Genomic DNA, 18,506 nt, shown 5'->3' on the forward strand with positions numbered 1-18,506 from the left:
TCATTGTATTGGGGCTGGGAAGGTGGCTCAGTGGTAGAGTGCTTGCCTAGCATGCATGAGGCCCTGGGTTCAATTCCTCAGTACCTATAAACAGAAAAAGCCAGAAGTGGCACTGTGTGGCTCAAGTGGTAGAGTGCTAACCTTGAGCAAAAGAAGCTCAGAGACAAGGCCCAGGCCCTGAGTTCAAAGCCCCAGGACTGGCAAAAAAAAAAGAAAGAAAGAAAGAAAAAGAATATTCTATTGTAAAATATCTTGGAGCCTCACAAAGAGCCATTTTGATTCATTCTTTAATTTCAATCCCTAAGTTAGAGCAATTTGTGTGTGTGTGTGTGTGTGTGTGTGTGTGTGTGTGTGTGTGTGTGTGCAGATGCATGCACACATGCAAGCATATGCCAATATGTAGGCTTCAACTTATGGCACTTGTGCTTGCTCAATTTTCTTGCTCAAAATGGTGCTCTACCACTTGGGCCATGCCTCTAGTCTAGCAAGTCCAAGTTTCTTGGACTTTTCTATCTGGGCTGGCTACCAGCTGTGCGTATCCAGGTGTCAGCCTGAATAGCCTGTTAACCACAGGCTCTCAACTAGTAAATGTCTTTCTTTAGCTAAAGTCGTTTTAGATACCACCTGGCACTGTATAAGGCGTGGGGATGCTTAGGATTTCATGTCTGGGTGTGGCTTTGGGGAAGGGTTCTGCGGAAGAGTTGTGTGACATCAGCTCACTTCAACTGCTTCAGCTGAGTGCTGGGCTTTGAAGGTACTGCGTGTCACAGAGCTGGGAAGATTAACCCGGTACAGGTTTGCCAAAAAGCTTGCGATGGCAAGTTTTTCTAAATATCCTGTAAAAAAATGTTTTATTGCTGAACATTCTTCTTTCTATGTCAGTGTGTGCAGGCATGTGTCAGGCACATGGCCACACATACTTCCAAAAATTAAACAGTGGAAATGTAGGTCCCACGTTGAAATCCACAATAATTCCATGTTCCTTACCAGCCCAGAAAAATAAGAACATCCTCATTCCATAGACAAATGACCAAACAGTTCCTGGACCACCAGTTCTCACGGCTTCTAATTTTCAGACAAAGTTAGGTGCAGGGAGCTTTCTATCACATCACGACGAAGGTACACAACACAGAAGTGAGTTTCCAAAGCAAGTTCTCCTGTTTCATGTACAAAGAGAAGCAGATATGCCACAAATGGTTGTTAAAATGAACCATTTCTGGATACGCCCATAGAAGGAAGTCTTCTGGTCATGAAGGCTGGGAGTTGTAACACTATTTCTAAAGGTAATAAGAAAAATTTTGATGAATATTTAAACGTAGTAATACACCAAGATATAGACTTAGCTTATGTAACGTTTTGCTTGTGTTAGGCTGTGGTGGTGATGGGAGATGCCAGTCGGCACACACACTGGCCCGAGGCTTGGTAGAGGTGTCTCTCTCACGGCTGTCTGTGGTGAGAGTTTCTTGGTGTGTTGGAGGATGCGTAACAAATGTCTTGATGCTCTATTAGAGCAACATTTGATGTGTTCCATTTCAGAAGGGACATCTAGATGCATTTGCATTTCTTTCAATTGTACATATATGTTTCTTGCTGAACTTGGAGATTCAAGTAATAATTTTGAAATGTTATCTCAGAATTCACTGGTGGTTGGTCCCAGATGAGATCATCTTAAGGGAAATAGAAGTGTTTATCAGGGATGTAGGAAAGGGACACAAGTAGGTAAATTTATTTTTCAGGGACTAGGAAAGGGTGGAGATAATTTAAGACATTGACAGATCCAGTATAAAATCAATGGCTTTATTTTCTGGTTATCAGCCCAAATTTTAACTGGCCTGAAAAATAAATAAAAATGCTCTTTCCCCAGGAAATAAAGCATGGTACCATTCTCTGACCAGACCCCAGTATGAAATCCTACACAAAGCACGCAGGGCTGTGGCTGGGTGGAGGACAGGACCCATCGCCACTCTCACCACAGGGGGCGTGGCTGGCACTTCTCTCCATGTCGGGGCTCAGAGCACCTTTGGTTCCCACCAAATGGTGTCTAGACAATGTGGAGGACTTTGAAGGCAGCCACGGCCTGCTTTTCTCTCTCATGCCTGCTCTGCAGGATCTCCAGCAGTGAGATTTCAGGGAGACCTTCTTCTTTCTCGCCATGGGTTGCTTTCGTCTTTTTCTTGCTTCCCTGGTCTGTCAGATTTGGAGGTTTGGGTTTGGGGATGGTCTTTGCATATTCCAGTGCCTAGAAGCATACAGAGAAACTTTCATTGAAAATGGCAGCCAAGTCTTGGATTCCTCAAGCTAAAGCTGGTCTTAGGAAATGTTTAGAATATAAATGGAGATGGTGCTGGGATGAAGGTGGGAACAAGTCAAATGGAAAATGCAAATAGTGAGGTACAGTGCACAGTTTGAACAGAATTGATTAGCCTCTAGACAATACATTGTGGAGAAAAAGGAGTCAGAATGATAGATAGGCCCTTTGGATATCTTCTTCATAAGACTGAATTTCCTTCATTGTTAGGAAGTAGATTTCTTACGTATTTACTTAGTTTTTGACAGTCTTATTAAAGCCACACTTGTTCTGATGAGCTATCAACAGACTTTTTTACCCAAAGAGGACTTGGGATAGCTGGAGATAGAAGACATCACTGCAATGGGTGAACTTGTGTTTTATTGTTCCCAAGCTCTTAGAACTCCAGAAAAAGAAGTTGATTTTTTTTTTCTTCTTTAGTCTATCTATAGAAACCTAAATGCTGGGGGTGGGGGTGGGGGGTGTAGTTGAGGAGGTAGGAGAGGTGGGATGGTAGGGGAAAAACAAAGCAGGAGGCAATAATGCTGGATAAGAAATGTACTCATTAGCTTGCTCATGTAACTGTAACCCCTCTATTTTTCACAATAAAAAACTTATTTAAAAAAGAAGAGTAGAACAAAAAAAAAGAAGAAATCTAAATGCTGAAAAAAAGTCAGTCTGTTTTTGAGGGCTGTCTCATTCATGACAGAACAAGACCAGCGGGCTGGACAGCGCTTGCCTCCTGTTCCTGAGACTCCGGCTCTCAACAATGTGTATGCATGCAAACGGGACCACTAAATACGATGTCTAATCTGCCTTTATATGAGATTGATAGATACATAAATATTTATATGTGATAAACATTAATATTTATATTTATTGTATATATATATAATATTTTGGCAGTTGAACTTGGGGCCTGGGCACTGTCCCTGAGCCTCTCTGTGCTCAAGGCTAGCACTCTACCACTTGAGCCACAGTGCCGCTCCTGGTTTTTTGAGATGAGTCTCATGGGGACTTTTCTGTTGGCCTGGCTTTGCACTGCAATCCTCAGATCTCAGCCTCCTGAGTAGCTAGGATCACAGGTGTGAGCTACCAATGCCCAGCTGAGTTTTATATTTTAATAAGCATTTGTCTATAACTGAAGTAGGACTAGATAGTAAATAGAGTAAATAGAATAAATAGATAGAAAAAAACTCTAAAACATAGGGAAAGAGTCCAAACTTTTCAGTGCATAGGTGAAATGTATAGTAATTTCTTTTCTTTCTTTTTTTTTTGTCAGTCATGGGGCCTGCACTCTGGGCCTGGGTGCTGTCCCTCAGCTCTTCAGCTCAAGGCTAGCGCTCTACAGCACCACTTTCAGTTTTTTCTGCTTATGTGGTGCTGAGGAATCGAACCCAGGGCCTCATGCATGCAAGGCAAGTGCTCTGCCACTGAGCCACCTTCCCAGCCCTGTATAGTAATGTCTAATAGTGTACTTGTTGCCTTGATGTTCTTCTGAAAATATAATGGAATAGAGGGAAAAAGGAAAAGTGACAGGATGGAAACTCAGCGGGGAGGACTGAGGTCTTCAGGTCTGAGGAAGAAGATGTGCGTGGCTGTGAGAGGGATGCGAAGCCCACACTCCAAGACCCCAGCACCACTCATCCTGACGGAGAGACCCCAGCGCCACTCATCCTGATGGAGAGACCCCAGCGCCACTCATCCCTGACGGAGAGACCCCAGGTCCCCTCATCCTGACGGAGAGACCCCAGGGCCACTCATCCTGACGGAGAGACCCCAGCGCCACTCATCCTGACGGAGATACCCCAGCGCCACTCATCCTGACGGAGATACCCCAGCGCCACTCATCCTGACGGAGAGACCCCAGCGCCACTCATCCTGACGGAGAGACCCCAGGGCCACTCATCCTGACGGAGAGACCCCAGGGCCACTCATCCTGACGGAGAGACCCCAGCGCCACTCATCCCTGATGGAGAGACCCCAGCGCCACTCATCCTGATGGAGAGACCCCAGTGCCACTCATCCCTGACGGAGAGACCCCAGGGCCACTCATCCTGACGGAGAGACCCCAGGGCCACTCATCCTGATGGAGAGACCCCAGCGCCACTCATCCTGATGGAGAGACCCCAGGGCCACTCATCCCTGACGGAGATACCCCAGCGCCACTCATCCTGATGGAGAGACCCCAGGGCCACTCATCCTGATGGAGAGACCCCAGCGCCACTCATCCTGATGGAGAGACCCCAGGGCCACTCATCCCTGACGGAGAGACTCCCGTGCCCACAGTGGTATGGACAGACTGTGGCAGAGCCCTGTCTCCACAGGACATGTTTCCTTCACCTCCCTGGGTAGGACAGATGACATCTGAGAGGAAGAACATTCTGTATTTCTTGAAATCTTATCTTCACTAGAGAAGCCTTTATACCGCGAGCTCCACAGGGAAGGAGGGGGTGAACGTGAGCGGAACAGCAAGGACCTTCTGGACGTGAACAGCCAGGAGACATTAATTTCCTTGAAACTTAGTGAATGACAGGGAGTGGAATGGGTAGTCAATCAGGATTGCTAGTTTCTTCTAAGAAATCACTCTGTTGCTTTTATGTGTGATTTCCTAAAATTCTGTACTTGGAAGTACAGATCATGAACTTGGGGAAAATAAGCAAGTTAACTTTGCAGAATAGTCTGTGTGTGTGTGGGGGGGGCAATTCCCTCACCATCTGGTGATAGTGAGCACAGACATGGCAGTTACTGAAGTATCCCTGCCTTCCAAATACACGGGGTAAGAGGTGACAGCCATCGCCCGCTCGCGCTGACTGATGAGACCTTCTGACCTTGTGCCGGGGGGGAGCTGGCTTGTTTTCCGTCTTCGCGGTCTGCGGTTTGGACGGAGCAGGGAATGTCTTCATGTTGTACTCCTTCACTTGCCTCGCATATTCCTTCTGCTGCACCAACTTCTGCATCTGTTCAGAGAAACACAGCTATGAGGAGTCACAGGTCCTGGTCGGCTCTCTCTGCACGCTACATCAGCGGCCCAGGAGAGGTCCCTGGCCGGGAGTGAGGAGACAGCAGCAGCCTTGCCGCGGTCCCCTGCGCTGAGGGCCGCACCCCGGGGCGTGTGCCGTGTCCCCTGGACCGAAGCTAAATCCCATTCACCTCCCTTTTGTGGGTTGTATTTACTCAATTTATTTCCATGTTTGCTTGCACACTCTGTATGCCTGAAGCAGCTGCAGTTAGAACACATTAAAGGGGGGGTCTCCTTCTGCTCGAGCAGAGCGATGAAGAGGCTGCCCCGCTCAGGGGCTGGGGAACTTGCTCCGGAAAGGTCCGTTCTGTGGCTACTTCAGACCCATCAAGAACACTATCAGGAGAGACCCAAACCGCACGAACCCACGCATCCGAGTCCACCTGCGTGTGCCGACTCTCCACTGCAGGCTCTCACGTGTAACGGAAAGGTGCGTGCATGAAAGGATACTGGCTAGGCATGATTATTTTGCAGTAGGAATTGCTTAGGGTCTGTTCGGGGAGGACAGTGACAGGGAGCTTGACGCTGAGGACCATCTTGGGTCAGTGTCGCTACAGGGCGATGCGGATGGGCCGAGTCAGGAAGGAAAACACCGTGTGCATTTCACTCACTTTGTCTCTGACGGACTCCAGGTCGGGTCCCAGGCCTCCCAGCGTCACGTCCCTTTTCTGATAGCCTTTCAGCTTAGAACTCTGAAAGAACAAGCAGAGAAACATCGTCGCTCAGGGCCCTGTGGGCCCACAGGTAGTCACACGTGCCCAAGCACAGGCAGAGAAAGAGGAAGGGCAGCCTGGGGGGTGCATTTCCTCACTGGCCATTCTTCCAGTTCAGTGGTAATATTGATAATGGTCGATCTGTTTGTGTGTGTGTGTGTGTGTGTGTGTGTGTGTGTGTGTGTGTGTGTGTGTGTGTGTGTGTGTGTGTGTGTGTGTGTGTGTGTGTGTGTGTGTGTGTGTGTGTGTGTGTAGTTAGCTAACACGTTCTGACTTCTCCATTTCTGTAATAAGAGAAATGGAAATTCTGAAAATTGCAAATTAAAACTTTCAAGCTAACAATGTGCTGTGTTTCTATGAACACTTCCACGATAACATAGACCTTGCCACGTTGTCTATGCTGTGGGCTATGAGGGCCAACTTTGTGAAGTTTGCTAAATAAAATGACTTCTTTTAAAGAGGCAATCTGAGCACATTGTTCCAAAAGGTCCAGCGAGGTATAACGGTGCCTTTTAGAGACATCACAAAACAGAAAAGAATCAGAAGATAGTAACTTTAAAATTTTGCTCTTGGCGGGGCGCTGGTAGCTCATGCCTGTAATCCTTGCTACTCGAGAGGCTGTGATTTGAGGATCATGGTTTGAAGCTAGCCCAGGTAAAAAAGTCTGTGAGACTCTTATCTCTAATTAACCAATAAAAAGCCAGAAGTAGAACACCAGATGAGCAAAAATAAAGGTCTTAAGTTCTAGTTCTATTTCCAGTACAGGCACAAAAAATTTTGCTCTTGATTGTTGGGGAGGGAAAAAAAAAAAGGTAACTTCAAGCAAAGTAAAGCAAAATAAATAACAATTCAACTGTAATCCATTCATAATACTCAAAAGAAAGTAAGCATTGAAGAGTCTTGACAAAATCCACTGAGAAATTGGTTTTGTTCAGTCAGTGTGATTTATTAGTATGGGTATTACCAAGCAATAGTGAGGAAGTTTATTAGATTATGACACTGGAGCCAAAATAGTCCACAGGAAGAAACCCTAATCCTCTGCTGATCACAGGCCAGATTAAGACACTCTCCAAATGGCAGCTTTCAGCATTAAAACTTAAGTTCAGACACACTATTTCCCATTGTGAAGACACCAAATCCTTTTACCTTTCGATGTCTTAATTAATGTGGTCCCCTTTACCAAGAGAAGGGGAAAAGACAAATAACAAGGAAATAGCTAGGAGGAGAGTAATCGTGTTAGCGCGCATCTAAGTTCATGCTTGGAGTGGAGAAAGAGCCCCAGTATAGTAACACCAGTGCGCTGTTCCGTTTGTGTCGAGTGCTGTTAGTGTCAAGACAGTATTGGTTGTTGTTGTTGTTGTTGTTTTCAGTACTGGGGAATAAACCCAGGTCTTCTAGCTTGCTAATAAGCGATGACCCCATCCCTTTTGTTTATATTTCGCTTCTGAGCTGGGATTTTCCTAACTTTGCCCAGGCTACTCTTGAATTTCCAGTGCTCCTGCTTCTGCCTAGTGGTGGATGTGACTGCAGATGGGCACTACCAAGCCTACTCAAGGCACCATGTTTTCACCCATTTTGAGAGCTTCTGTCCATCTACCTAGCCCTCTTCTAACATCGAATTTGGCAAAGGGGGTCCAGATGAAAGAGGGATTCTTGGCATATTAACCCTAACTCTTGAATAAAGCTCTTACAAGCTTAACAATGCATATACATCTGCCTACTGTACCAACCACGACCACTGTGGGTCCTCTCGCAGGACATGGCTGATTCCCCAGTGGTCATTCCAGTTGGCTGCCATGATAGAGGCTCAGAAGTCAAAATCACGTGTCCCTGTTGCCCATGAACATCAGGCTTCCAGGACACCCTGAAGATAATAAAATCTGCAGCTGCATTTGCCGATAGGTTACACATCACTTTTTATGCCTTAAATCACCCTATTGTTTAGAATACCTAATCCAACAGGAATGTTATGGAAATAGTTTTTGAGATTCTTCAGGGAATGATGACAAGAACAAAAATAAAAGTCTGTGCATGTTCAGTATAGATGTAGATGTGGCAGTACTGAGATTTGAACTCAGAGTCTTCTGCTTGCTTGACTGGTGCTCTACCACATGAGCCATGCTTCCAGCCCAGCTTTTTGCTGGTTCTTTTGGTAATAGGCTTTGAATCATGATCCTCAGGATCTCAAGCCTCCTCAGTGGCTAGGATTACAGGCGTGAGCCACTGCTGCCTGACTTAGAAGTAATATCTTTAGAATATTGTTGGACCCATGTTGGTTAAATCTGTGGGTGCTGAAGCTGGGGTTGTTGAGGACTTCCAGACTTGTGGCTGGGACTGAAGGTTTGCTGAGCAGAGGGTGTGTCTTCATGCAACCAGCATGGGTTCTCCCTTTCCCCTTTTCCTTTTCTGGAAAGTAGATTGACTCATACAGCAGGAGCAGCCAAGGTGCAGCTGGCAGAGTGAGAAGAGCAGGTCACTGATGCACAGAGCTGCGGGAGGCCCAGCCTGGCCAAGCGCCACCTGCGCGTGTGGCTTCATCGGATGTTTGACGCCGCTGGTCTGTGCTTCTTGCTGTGGAAGGAAATGCTTCTAACACCTCTGTCTCGGTGTCCTAATTCAAAAGGGCCACGCTGAGGCTGCCACAGGCGTGGCATGACACACCACCAGGATGAACCATTCTGTCCATGGAACTGGCTCCATTACAAAGCTGAACACCTAGGGTCAAAACTCTCCAGGGCGGGGCTGGGAAGGTGGCTCAGTGGTAGAGTGCTTGCCTTGCATGCCTGAGGCCCTGGGTTCGATTCCTCAGCACCACATAAGCAAAAAGAAAAAAGCTGGAAGTGGCGCTGTGGCTCAAGTGGTAGAGCGCTAGCCTTGAGCTGAAGAGCTGAGGGACAGCGCCCAGGTCCAGAGTTCAGGCCTCACGACCGGACCCCCCCAAAAAACAAAAACAAACAAACAAAAAAAACTCTTCAGGGCATCTGGTCTAAAGGCAACCTTTAGACTAAAATCACAAATAATAACCCTAAGGTAGACAAAACAGTGCCCATGAAGGGCATTTCAAAACCATACGTCTCTTTTAAAAGAAAAATCCAGAAGTCAGCACCAAGCAAAGCCACCATAGCAGCGGCTTCCGGTCTCTTCTGTCAGGCTGTTCATACTTTTGTAAAAATTATCCATCCAAGAAAAAGATATTAAAGGGATCCTCATAGGAAAAGAAGAAGTTAAACTATCCCTTTTTGCAGACGACATGATACTATACCTCCACGATCCCAAAAACTCCATCCCCAAACTCTTAGAAATCATAAATCACTTTGGCAAAATAGCAGGATACAAAATAAACCCACAAAAATCAGTTGCCTTCCTATACACTGATAATGTACAGGAAGAGAGGGAAATAAAGGGAGCAACCCCATTCACAATAACCTCCCGAAAAATAAAATATTTAGGAATTAACCTAACCAAAGATGTAAAAGAACTATTTAATGAGAACTATAAAAAGTTAAAGAAAGAAATTGCAGAAGACACTAGGAAATGGAAAGACCTCCCATGCTCCTGGATAGGCCGACTTAATATAGTAAAGATGGTAATACTTCCAAAACTAATATACAAATTCAACGCAATTCCTATTAAAATCCCAATGACGTACATCACTGAAATACAGAAAACAGTCCAAAAATTCATATGGAACAACAAAAGACCTAGAATAGCCAAAACAATTCTAGGGGATAAAGACAATATGGGAGGGCTATCCATGCCGAACTTCAAACTCTACTACAGAGCTATAATAACAAAGACAGCATGGTACTGGCACAAAAACAGACCCGAAGACCAATGGAACAGAATAGAAGATCCAGAAATAAATCCACAGGCCTACAGCCAGCTGATATTCGACAAAGGAGCCAAAGACATACAATGGAAGAAACACAGCCTCTTCAACCGCTGGTGCTGGGAAAACTGGGCAGCCACATGCAGAAAACTAAAAGTGGACCCCAGCCTATCACCATGCACCAACATCAACTCAAAATGGATTAAAGACCTTAACATTAAACCTGAATCTCTGAAACTACTGCAGGACAGAGTAGGAGAGACACTTGAACTAATAGGCACAGGAAGGAACTTCCTGAACAGAGTCCCAGGGTCACAACAAATTGGAGAGAGACTCGACAAATGGGACTACCTTAAAATAAAAAGCTTCTGCACAGATAAAGCTATCGCAACCAAGCTAGAAAGACAACCAACTAATTGGGAAAAAATATTTACCAGCAATATATCAGACAAGGGGTTAACATCCTGTATATACAGGGAACTCAAGAAACTAATCCCTCCCAAACCCAACACACCAATTACTAAATGGGCAAGGGAACTAAAGAGGGACTTCTCAAATGAAGAAATAAAAATGGCAAAGAAACACATGAGGAAATGTTCATCATCCCTGGTGGTGAAGGAAATGCAAATAAAGACAACCCTGAGATACCACCTTACCCCAGTCAGAATGTCCCACATCCACAAATCAGCCAACGACAAATGCTGGAGGGGATGTGGAGAACGAGGAACGCTATTACACTGCTGGTGGGAATGTACACTCATACAACCACTTTGGAAAGCAGTCTGGAGGGTCCTCAGAAAGCTAAAGATTGACCTCCCTTACGACCCAGTCATACCACTTCTAGGCATCTACCCTGAACAACAGGAACCAATATACAAGGACACGTGCACCTCCATGTTTATTGCAGCACTGTTCGCAATAGCTAGGATATGGAAACAACCTAGATGCCCCACCACAGATGAATGGATCCAAAAATTGTGGTATCTATACACAATGGAATATTATGCAGCCATTAGAAATGACAAAATAATGGCATTTGCAGGGAAATGGATGGAGCTAGAAGGAATCATGTTGAGCGAGGTAAGCCAAGAACGAAGAGACAAACAGTACATGGTCTCCCTGATAAGTGGATGATGAATCCAAAATGTTAGGTGATATGACAAAACTAACAGGACTTAAGAAACAAAGAACTCCCACTCATCTGGTTGAACCACTACTAAATATCCCCATGCTGCTGATCACATATATGGTATATAACATATGAGCACCGTTATATATTACAGACTGTGATAGACAATTTGCTCCAGGAAAGTTAGAATGAACTTGTGACTTTAAATGAGCATCATTATTCCACAATACTGTGAATTTCCGGAAATTAAGTAATCACTTAATCACGATCAAAAAAAAAAAAAAAAGAACCTTGGGGAAGGGAGGGAGGGAGGGGATGGTAGGGGGAAAACAATGGAGGGGGTAACAATGTTCAAGAGGAAGTGGAAGTGTACTCATTACCTCACTCATGTAACTGTAACCCTCTGTATAGTATCTCTACAATAAAAAAAATTAAAAAAAAAATTATCCATCCAGTTATTTTATTTTTTCAATAAACATTTTAGCATTACATCCTCTTCTCTTGTAACTAAATGTTTTTTTAAATGTGATTGAAAAACAATTATTTTATTATTATAAAGGTGACATACAGAGGGGTTACGGCCATGTGAGTCAGGTGATCAGTCTAAGTGTCTTTCCCTCCCTCACCCTCTCAGTCCCGCCCTCCTGTCTCCACTCACGAGTTGTGAAGTTCACGTTCATCAGTGTCTAGTGAGCGCCACCGCTTCACTTTTTCACACTTTTCTTCTCGAGTTCTGTGCCCAGCTCTTCCCTCCCAAAGACAGACGCAGGAGTGAACCCCGCAGAGAGAAAAGAAAACAGAACCAACAACAGCTACAAAAGAGAGAACTCTTGGGTCCATTCTTGGGGTTCATTTCAATACAAATATGAGAATTGTGACTTTCTTAGAGCCCGGTGTTGTATTATCTAGTTATAGTTCAACTTCTAGCTATTTCTCTAAATGTGGAATGCTCAAGATGTTCTGGGATAAGCATTATTTGTGAGCTGCTCCGCTGATTTCTTCATGTGCCAACTACTGAGAACAAAGGGACACGTAAGGTCCTCAGTCAGCTTTTCTCCTGGTGATGGGGCGCATCGGCTCTCATCACATTTAAAAACTTGCAATCATTTTGAATAGGTGAGTGAACTCAGACAACTTGCAAAAACAAATTTGTTTTTGTCTCACAATCACCAAATTATAGTCTGTTTGCCAGCATAAATCAATAATGAAAAGGAGGGGATAAAAAAATCAAGCCTTACTCATATCTAAGTCATAAATCCAATTTGCCAAAGATGATGAGAAAGAAATGATCAGCGCCCAGAAATCTCATCCTTAGCCTGAAGCAGCTTAACTTCTCATCATCCCACTGACTCACAAAAGACATGAATAATTGCTCATTGGTCTCTGGCCACAGTTCTCACAATTGCCTCAAATAAACACCTTGGTCAGCACAGAAAAAAAACCAGAGTGAAGGGTCTAGCATCTCAGAGTGAAGAGAGAGCTTGTGGCCCCAAGGCCAGCTCCGGAAGGCTCTTCTCGGGAGAAGCTGCTTCCAGCAGGAATAGCCCTAGCTCCTAACGGAGTTTGTTCTGGGTGACTGGAGATGAAAATCTGAACTGGCTCAAGTTTGGCTCACGTCATTGTGCGCTGCTCCTCAGCCGTGCCATTCTGTCGGAGGTCTCCATCTGGAGTCTTTTTAAAGGCAGCATTATTACTGCATTACCAAGTTATTTATCATTCACATATGTCAAACTCACCTACTTGAGGTTGTATCATTTAATATCTTTTGGTCCTTTTGGATATTCAGAGTGTGTAAACATTACCATGATCCAATTTATCACCCTGCAAATAGAAGCTCCAAGCTCCCCCAGCTCCCAGCTCCAGGCAACCACTAATCTACTTTCTCACTCTTCCAAAGTCCTTTCTAGTAGAGTAATCCCCACAATCGACTTTGGTGTACCTTCCTTTGGTTCTTATTACCAGACTAAAAGGTTGTAGTACCACAATGTAAAAAATGTAATAGTAATAACAACAATCATAAACCAACAGTGATCTTCCTATTATGCATTCTGAGCTCAAGGAAAATGAATTAGAAAATACAAGCATGCCCTTGCCCAAGCCCCGCCTCCCTGTGCGCATTCCGGGGCCCTGCATCTCTGCTGGTCTCACATTAGCCACTGGTCCACTGCCACCTGCCCAGCCCGGTGCTGCCAGGCCCCTCTGAGCCGCCGTTCCCTCCGCTGGCCCAGCAGGCCATGGCACAGGACTGCGGACAGCGGGTTTCCATCAGTAATTAGGCACGATCCTTCTCAAGCCACACAGCCCATTTGTGCTGTCAACTTGGAACACAGCGTGCCTGGACTGAGAGGACACTGACTGCTCTGCAAAGCACTCATCTCAAGTGCAGGGCAGGGCTGAACTGGGGTGTGGGGAGTGCTCAGAGCTGTTCCAGAACAGTCCTCAGATGCGGTAAGTGTGAGACAGTTACTGAAGAACAGGAAGCAGCACTTCACACGCTGCGGAACAGTGAGTGAAGGAAATCTGCCCGCGGTGGCTGAACGGAACCCAAACCTGCCTCCCGCTAGCCACGCCGGGCTACGACAGCAAACACACCACCTAATGACTGCGCTCTGGTCACGTGTGGGGAGCGGACATCACAAGTGTGTGGGCTTTCCACTGCTCCACGCCCCTGTCTGATTTAATGGCTGGACAACACCCAGTATTCCTGAACTGGTCAGATGAGGAAAGGGCCGAGGACTATTCTCTTTCACAAATCCTCATTTTTTTTTCCTTCCTTCCTTCCTTCCTTCCTTCCTTCCTTCCTTCCTTCCTTCCTTCCTTCCTGTCTGCCTGCCTTTCCTTCCTTCCTTGCTTGCTTGCTTGCTTCCTTCCTTCCTTCCTTCCTTTTCTTTCTCTCTTTCTTCCTCTTTTTTTCTTTTTGCCAGTCCTGGAGCTCAGTCCTGGAGCTTTAACTCTGGGCCTGGGCACTGTCCCTAAGCTTCTTTAGCTCAAGTCTAAGCACTCTACCACTTGAGCCACAGTACCACTTCCAGCTCTTTCTGTGATTAATTGGAGATAAGAGTCTTATGGACGGGGCTGGGAAGGTGGCTCAGTGGTAGAGCGCTTGCCTTGCATGCCTGAGGCCCTGGGTTCGATTCCTCAGCACCACATAAGCAAAAAGAAAAAAGCCACAAGTGGGGCTGTGGCTCAAGTGGTAGAGCGCTAGCCTTGAGCTGAAGAGCTGAGGGACAGCGCCGAGGCCCAGAGTTCAGGCCCCACAACCGGAACCAAAAAAAAAAAAAAAAAAAAAAGAGTCTCACGGACTTTCCTGCCTGGGCTGGCTTTGAACATCGATCCTCACATCTCAGTGTCCTGAGTAACTATTGTTACAGGCGTGAGCCACTGATGCCTGGCTCAATTTTTTTCTTTTAAAAATATGGTTCAGGAGATTGCAGGATTTGAACTCACGGTGCTCTACAAACAGCACAGCTCTCAGTCACTTTAGCTTCTGGACAGAGCGCCTCTGCGTGTTTGTGGGATGTGGACTGGATTGGAACGGTCCTGACAGGAAGGCAGCAGGGGAAGGACTTTCCCAGTTGGGAAGCAGGGCCTGAAGCTCTCCCTCCTCTTCCTCACTTTCCCATGCACTTTGAGTCCTGGTAATGCACTTTCCTCTATCTTTGTTCAGTAAGACAGGAATTCAAATTAGTAAGAGAAGGAAGAAGGAAAAGGAATATAACAATTTATAGGGAATAAGCTAAAGTTTTAATGCATTATTTCATTTACTATCATACTGAGTCTCCAAAGAGAATAATTCTGATGGTTCATCCATACTTGCCCAAGTCACAGAGACAGCAGGCACTGGCTGAGGTCAGCGCGTGGGACTGAGTGACAGCCCTGCAGACTGAACGCTCAGTTTAAAGTCTGAATGTTGCTTTTGTTTGTTTTTTTGTTTTGTTTTTCCAGTCCTGGGGCTTGAACTCAGGCCTGGGCTCTGTCCCTGAGCTTCTTTTGCTCAAGGTTAGCACTCTACCACTTGAGCCACACAGTGCCACTTCGGGCTTTTTCTGTGTATGTGGTACTGAGGAATCGAATCCAGGGCTTCATGCATGCTAGGCAAGCACTCTACCACTGAGCCACCTTCCCAGCCCAGAAAGTCCGAATGTTTAACAGAGGTCCAGAGTTGGTCAGAACCATGCAGCAAAGCTCTCTTCTGAGTGTGTGTGCCCAGGTCAGTGGAGGTCTGATGGGCTGTGGGAGCACTGTGGGTGGGCACTGATGGAGCTGAGCCTCAGGAGACCGCTATAGCACATGCTAGCAATGAAACAGCTCCTCACAGTGCCAGGACTAGACCAGAGGGCACAGGGTGTGGAGACATGTGGTAGAGAGGAAGGTGGGACAATCTTAGAGAATCTTGTTTTTCATTCAGAGAAGCAAGACTTAATTGTGAAGGCCAGAGGAGTAAAGACCATTTGATGATTCTTTTGGTTAGTTTGTTTTGGCCTGTCGTGGGGCACTGTCCCTCAACCCTTCATGTAAGTCTAGCGCTCTACTACTGTGAGCCACAGCTTTACTTCCAGTTTTCTGGTGGTTCATTGGAGAGAAGAGACTTATGGACTCTCTGTTTGGGCTGGCTTTGAGCCAGGATCCTCAGATCTTAGCCTCCTGAGTAGCTAGGATTATAGGTGTGAGCCACTGACGCCCACATGCTCTTGAATGTTCAGAATTTTGAGCCACATTGATCTCAAAGGGGAAGGAGGACAAGAAGGACTAACAGAGGGAGGAATTTGACCAAAGTATATTATATATGTTTATGGAGATACCATAAGGAAACACCTTTGTACAATGAATGTATATGGACTAGGATGTCACTCAGTGGCAAAGCACTTGCCTAGCAAGCACAACATCCTGGGGTCAATCCCCAGTGCCAGAAAAGAAAAGGCAAAAACATCTCAAAAAACAAACAAAAAGCAATGATGCATATTAACTAAGTTAAAAAATTAAAAAAACCTCTTTTCTTCTTTGTAAAGTTGTCTGCTACGAGTATTTCATTACACTAATAAAAAAGAAGTTTGGCACTAGAAGCAAGAGATCTTTCCTAAAGAGTTTTTTTTTTTTTTGCCAGTCGTGGGGCCTGAACTCTGGGTCTGGGCGCTGTCCCTCAGCTCTTCAGCTCAAGGCTAGCGTTCTACCACTTGAGCTACACAGTGCCACTTCCTGCTTATGTGGTACTGAGGAATTGAACCCAGGGCCTCGTGCATGCAAGACAAGCTCGCTACCACTGAGCCACCTTCCCAGCCCTCCTAAGGAGGTTTGTTTTTTTTTTTTTTTTTTTTTTGCTTTTTAACAGTGGAGAAACACACAGGACATAGAAGGTGGTGCACAGAGGTCCAGTGAGGGCAAATCTTACTACAGATAAGGAGTTCAGTATAGACGGGTCACAACTGCAGGGGAAAGTTCAGCTGCTGGCCGGCCTGGGCATTTGGCTACAGGAGCTGAGGTGAGGTGAGCACCAAGGGACCGTTTCAGTTGTGAGGAGCCATTGGTGGGTGGTGAGGACCAGCGGCAACAGGGCTTTGAGAGACTCAACCCTATGCTCTTCTCTTCTGGACAGGCCAATGGGTGTGGAGGCCCAGCTTACCGTGGGGGAGGAGGGGACTGTGTGGGCAAGCTTCTCCCAGGAAGCGATGATGCCCCAGCTGGGGACGGAGGAGAATTATCATCTACTCTCCACACTGGCACTCCCTTCCCCAAACGACCTGGAAAGCAAATGGCAGCAACTACAGCTAGAAAGATGTAGCAGTGGGCATTCCTGGGCTCCCAGGGCACGCAGCGGTGGCAGCTGGACCACAGGGGCTTGGTAACCACTGCTCCTATCCCTGGGCTCTGACTCACAAGGGGTGGGGGATGCAGGTCCGTCTGTCTTGCCAAAGCAAGAATGTGAGCTGACGGGACATGACGTGTGTATTACCTTAATGCTGTTCCTTTTCCTGGGCTTCCCCGCCCTCTCCAGCTGAGACAGATAGCCTTCTGAATTGCTACGGTTGAGTTTCATCATCTGGTGCCTGTGGCTTCGTTTTGAGCTGAGCTGGGATTCGCTCTCCACCCTGGGTAGGATGGGAGGGAAGGTGAGGAGGCTGGGTAGGGACCCCTTGCGGGGCTGCACCTCGGCCAGCTGCACCAGGGCCTGCTGGTGCTGATCCATGATGTGTGTGAGCCGGGAGTCCGGGGAGGCTCTGTTAGGTTCACTCTCCACGGAAGAGTGGAATTTCCTGGGGGGGAAACCATATGCGTCAATAAAACTTACACAAACAAGACTTCTAGCATACAAATAATGACGTATCAGTTCCAAAATCAAGTGAATGGCCTTCAGCATACACTTCTCCTATCTTCAAATCTTCTTTTTCTTCCTTAGGACATTCTAATTATTCTTCTTTACAACTTTAACTTAGTGCATCCAGAACAGGGAAACACCATTTAGAAAATCCAAACATCTGAGAATGGTTTTGTTTTTTTCTTTTGGTGCTGGGGCTGGGGCTTGAACTCAAGAGCCTGGATGCTGTCCCTGAGCTTTGTTGCTCATGGCTAGTGCTCTACCACTTCTACCATAGCTCTACTTCTACCTGCCTGGGCTGGTTTTGAACCACAATCCTCAGATCTTAGCCTCTTGACTAGCTAGGATTATAGGCATGAGCCACCAGCGCCTGGCTTCAAATGTTGCTTTTAATTATAGCCAAATATATAGCTAAATTCTTAAGAGAAGCAGAAAATCTCTAGGGATGAAAATCAACATGGAACTAAAGCCAAAGCGGCTTTTGTTTTAGCTGCAGCTATGACTTTCCTTGGGGGAAGTCTGGCTCTAAGACTGTTTAAGTTAACGCTGGCCCAGGACATGGGAGACTGTGGCTTTACATGTGACAGGGGATCTGACTGAGATCCTTGGATGAGGATGACCACCCTTCAAGGGCAAATCCTCAGTATAATAATGGATTAAGAAAATGCATTCACTGGCTTCTAGCAACAGCAGAGCAAGTCTAACTTGGTCTTTGCTCTGAATTTCCATACAATCATGGAAATCCAACCAAGAAATTAAGGCTAAAATGACCCGGATGAGGATCTGTAGCCATGAGAAAGAAGCAAGCATATTATCCAATGGGAAATTTTTCTGAACTTATAACAGTCAGGATCTAGGAATCACAGAGGAGTGTCAAGTAGAACTGAAAATATCATGCCTGCATATCGTAAAGTGAAGCTTCCAGACAACAACAAAAATACACAGATTGATGAAATAGAAGAGAAAAACAGAGAGGAATAATATGCCCCAAATTGTTTTCAAGATGACAAGTGAAACACTGCTTAACAAAACAAACACGAGAAAATGCCAGTGAACTCTAATGGGTACTTGTGGGGTGAGCAGGCAGAATGGATTCCTGTCTGAAAGGGGACATCTATGTCAGTCGAAAAGCGGTTGAAAGTCTGTTTAGGAAGTGGGGAAATCTACCTATTTTCTTCCCCATTTTGTACAATGAGGTTCATGTCTCTTCTCC

General features: G+C 45.9%; 1 protein-coding gene across 7 annotated transcripts in view; it reads right to left on the reverse strand.

The window, feature by feature from the left end:
• Nucleotides 1-1,783: 1,783 nt before the first annotated feature.
• The window catches only part of LOC138810120 (jhy protein homolog), a 49,866-nt gene continuing 33,143 nt past the window's right edge, over nt 1,784-18,506 (reverse strand). For all 7 annotated transcript variants that reach the window (XM_069997316.1, XM_069997304.1, XM_069997310.1 and 4 more), the window contains 4 exons: nt 16,931-17,231; nt 5,921-6,001; nt 5,119-5,247; nt 1,784-2,239 (listed from right to left, as the gene is read on the reverse strand). In XM_069997316.1, coding sequence (XP_069853417.1) covers nt 2,042-2,239; nt 5,119-5,247; nt 5,921-6,001; nt 16,931-17,231 — 709 coding nt within the window. In that variant the 3' untranslated portion in view covers nt 1,784-2,041. The remainder of the gene's footprint in view (nt 2,240-5,118; nt 5,248-5,920; nt 6,002-16,930; nt 17,232-18,506) is intronic.

This window comes from Dipodomys merriami, unplaced genomic scaffold, assembly GCF_024711535.1.
Source record: "Dipodomys merriami isolate MVZ:Mamm:240054 unplaced genomic scaffold, mDipMer1.0.p SCAF_103, whole genome shotgun sequence".
Classification (NCBI taxonomy): Eukaryota; Metazoa; Chordata; class Mammalia; order Rodentia; family Heteromyidae; genus Dipodomys; species Dipodomys merriami.